Raw genomic sequence first — 3,324 nt, 5'->3', positions numbered from 1 at the left:
GTGGTGTAGATTTCAAGGAGTGGGGGCTGGGACAGCTAGGTGTAGCTAGGAGATCCAGGTAACGGGCTGAATGGCTAGTGGTTCAAATGGGTTCAACACCTAGCATACCACACACACACACACACACACACACACACACACACACACACAGACACACACACACACAGACACACACACACACACACACACAGACACACACACACACACACTGGCTGGTCACCACCACTTCTACCTGGTTGAGTGAGGCTGTAAGTGGCCGCTTATGGTTTTCATGGCTGCGTCTTAAATGGAACCCTATTCCTTATGGGTCCTGGTCAAAAGTAGTGCACTAAATAGGGAATAGGGTGCCACTTGAGACACTGACCCAGTCAGGTCAATGGAGGGTTGATGACATGTTAACTGGGTCTGTTTAAAGCTCAGAGGTCACCTCTGAGTGACACCTCTTACCCAGTTTACCTGTAGAAGTACCTTTACCTCAGCAACTAGACGTTCAGCTACAGATGGAATTACATCAGATGGTTGGGTTTTACCTGCTAGCTCCTGTCCTGTCACCAACCGGCTGCAGACACTTTGACTCTTCTGTGTTGTCATCTGTCAGTTAAACCTGGGAGTTATAGACAATGAATCTGACATTTCTATGGTCATATATGCTGGTCCAGAGATGGAGTCAAGACCAGAACTCTCTAGACCCAGACCAAGACCACAAGATCAAGACTCCATCTCTGGCGTTGTCCTGTCCACAGATCCCTTTATCTTAAAATGTTCTTCTTCTGTCTTCTCTGTGTGTCTCTACAGAAGTTCCCGGAGCTGAAGTTTAAGTATGTGGAGGAGGATCAGCCTGAAGACTTCTTCATTCCTTACGTGTGGTCCCTGGTCTTTAACTCTGGAGTGGGCCTTCACTGGAGCCCTACAAACATACAGCTCTTCAGCATGGACTCTGGCTGAGGGGGGTTCACGTTGAGGGGGTGTTCACGTTGAGGGGGTGTTCACGTTGAAGGGGGGTTGACGCTGGGTGGGTGGTTGACGCTGAGGGGGGGTTGGCTCTGAGTAGGGGGGTTGACGCTGAGTAGGGGGGTTGATGCTGAGTGGGGGGTTGGCTCTGCGGGGGTGTTGACGCTGCGGGGGTGTTGACCCTGAGGGGGGGTTGACGCTGAGGGGGGGTTGACACTGGGTGGGTGGTTGACGCTGAGGGGGGGTTGGCTCTGAGTAGGGGGGTTGACGCTGAGTAGGGGGGTTGATGCTGAGTGGGGGGTTGGCTCTGCGGGGGTGTTGACGCTGCGGGGGTGTTGACCCTGAGGGGGGGTTGACGCTGAGGGGGGGTTGACGCTGAGGGGGGGTTGACGCTGAGGGGGGGTTGACGCTGAGGGGGGGTTGACACTGAGGGGGGGTTGACGCTGAGGGGGGGTTGACGCTGAGGGGGGGTTGACGCTGAGGGGGGGTTGACGCTGAGGGGGGGTTGACGCTGAGGAGGGGTTGACGCTGAGGAGGGTTTGACGCTGAGGAGGGATTGACACTGGGATGGGTTGACGCTGCGGGAGGGTTGACGCTGAGAGTTGGAGGGGTGTTGATGCTGAGGTGGTGAGGGGGTGTTGACGCTGAGGGGGTGTTCACGTTTGTGTGTGTGTGTGCGAGTCTGTTTATTTGTGTGTGTGTGTGCGCGCTGCTTTGGAAGTGCCTCTACCCCCACAGACAGATCCCTGGGTTACTATTGCATGTTGGACACCTGTTCTACTTCCCATTCATATCAGAGTCTTCTCTCCTGTGCTTCCACAGCCTGGTTATGTATCTTGGTACACCATTTGATTTGATTTGATTTTGATTGTGAGCTCAGCATCGGTCTGGTTTTAGCAGGTTCAGCTCTACACCTCAACAGCAGCACTGAATATAAGGGATGGTACTCTTGACTGAGACACTACAGTTTTGGTCCTCAGTCGCTCTCTGGTTTTCTCAGGTTTTTCCTCCCCTAAAACTGCCCGCGATTTAATTGGGTTAGCTTAAAAAAACGTTATTTCTTTTAAAGTGAGGTAGTTATGGTTCAAGGTTGAAAAAAGGTCAGATAATTTAGAACACCTGAGGACAGGACAGTTGATGACAGTTGATGACAGTTGGTGACAGCCTAAAGGTGTCCGTATGATACTTGTCGCTGTAGCCTGATCCCAGATCTGATCACAAACACATTCTGGGACCAGGCTTTTGTCACTGTCCTCACTCCTGTCTTTACCACAGTAATCAGTTACTTTCAGTAGGTTTAAACAGGGGTCCTCATTTTCAATCAGTTCGAATTTTCAGTCAGTTGACCCAATGTCATTTTGTGCACAATCATGTTTGTTTGTTTATTTGCATGTTTTATGTGATTTGTTTTTTTATGAATGTATTTATTTTCATGTGTGGATTTGGATATTTGCCCCCACTAAAACATAAACAACAACAATCAACAGCACCAACATGATAAACAGAAATCAAACGTTTTTGTTTTTTTAACTACCTTATTTAGTTGAAGTTATGTAGTTGTCTTAATGTCAATATAGGATGACAACAACAGCTGACAGTTTTGCAAATTCAAAGTTGAATTTAGGAAGCATAATTATTATCTATAGAACAATAACTCTAAACTGTATAGGTTGTGTCATGTTTATTTAGTCCCAAATGGCACCCTATTCCCTATATAGTGCACTGGTTTTGACCAGAGACTTATAGGCCCTAGTAGTAGTGCACTGTATAGGGAATAGGGTGCCATTTGAGATGAAAGCCCAATGTTGTACAGATCAGAGAATGCATATATATTCTTTTATAGACAAATATACAAACGCATGTTTGTTGCTTTTCCCAAACGTTCTATCGTATCAATCTGAAGGGAAGATGTTCCTTATGAGTGTCCCAAATGGCACCCTATTCCCTATATAGTGCACTACTAGGGCCTATAGTGCTCTGGTCAAAAGTAGTGAACTATTTATGGAATAGAGTGCAATTTGGGACGCTGACAAAGTCACTTTGAAAATGTTCTGTTCTGCGTAAACTAAACTGACAAGTATATTTAGAATATATTTATGTATGCATCAGCATAAACATGACATGCATAATAAAACATGATTGAAAGACAACTGCGTGTGTGTGTGTGTGGGGGGGGGGGACTGGGCTGGCTGGCTGGCTGGCTGGCTGACCCGACCCTATAGGCAGACCTGCTGTCACCTGTAGGATCCATTGTTTTAAATAAACATCACTGTTACACAACTACACAGGAAAAGATGGGGTGCCTCCCAATCATCTCTCCTTTCTGAAGTGTGCACTCATTCACTACTCCACATACATTTAAAACCGTTGGAT

General features: G+C 47.5%; 1 protein-coding gene across 2 annotated transcripts in view; it reads left to right on the top strand.

Annotated features, from left to right (window-relative positions):
- Positions 1-3,101, top strand: part of LOC311136623 (dymeclin-like) — a 142,527-nt gene extending 139,426 nt beyond the window's left edge. For both annotated transcript variants that reach the window (XM_084170812.1, XM_084170813.1), the window contains exon 17: positions 796-3,101. In XM_084170812.1, the coding sequence (XP_084026938.1) occupies positions 796-945 (150 nt within the window). In that variant the 3' untranslated portion in view covers positions 946-3,101. The remainder of the gene's footprint in view (positions 1-795) is intronic.
- The last annotated feature ends 223 nt before the right edge of the window (positions 3,102-3,324 follow it).

The sequence above is a fragment of the Coregonus lavaretus genome (assembly GCF_964263955.1).
Source record: "Coregonus lavaretus genome assembly, chromosome: 10".
NCBI lineage: Eukaryota > Metazoa > Chordata > Actinopteri > Salmoniformes > Salmonidae > Coregonus > Coregonus lavaretus.
Note: the sequence above shows the minus strand (reverse complement) of the source record. Positions and strands in the feature narration are given on the sequence as shown.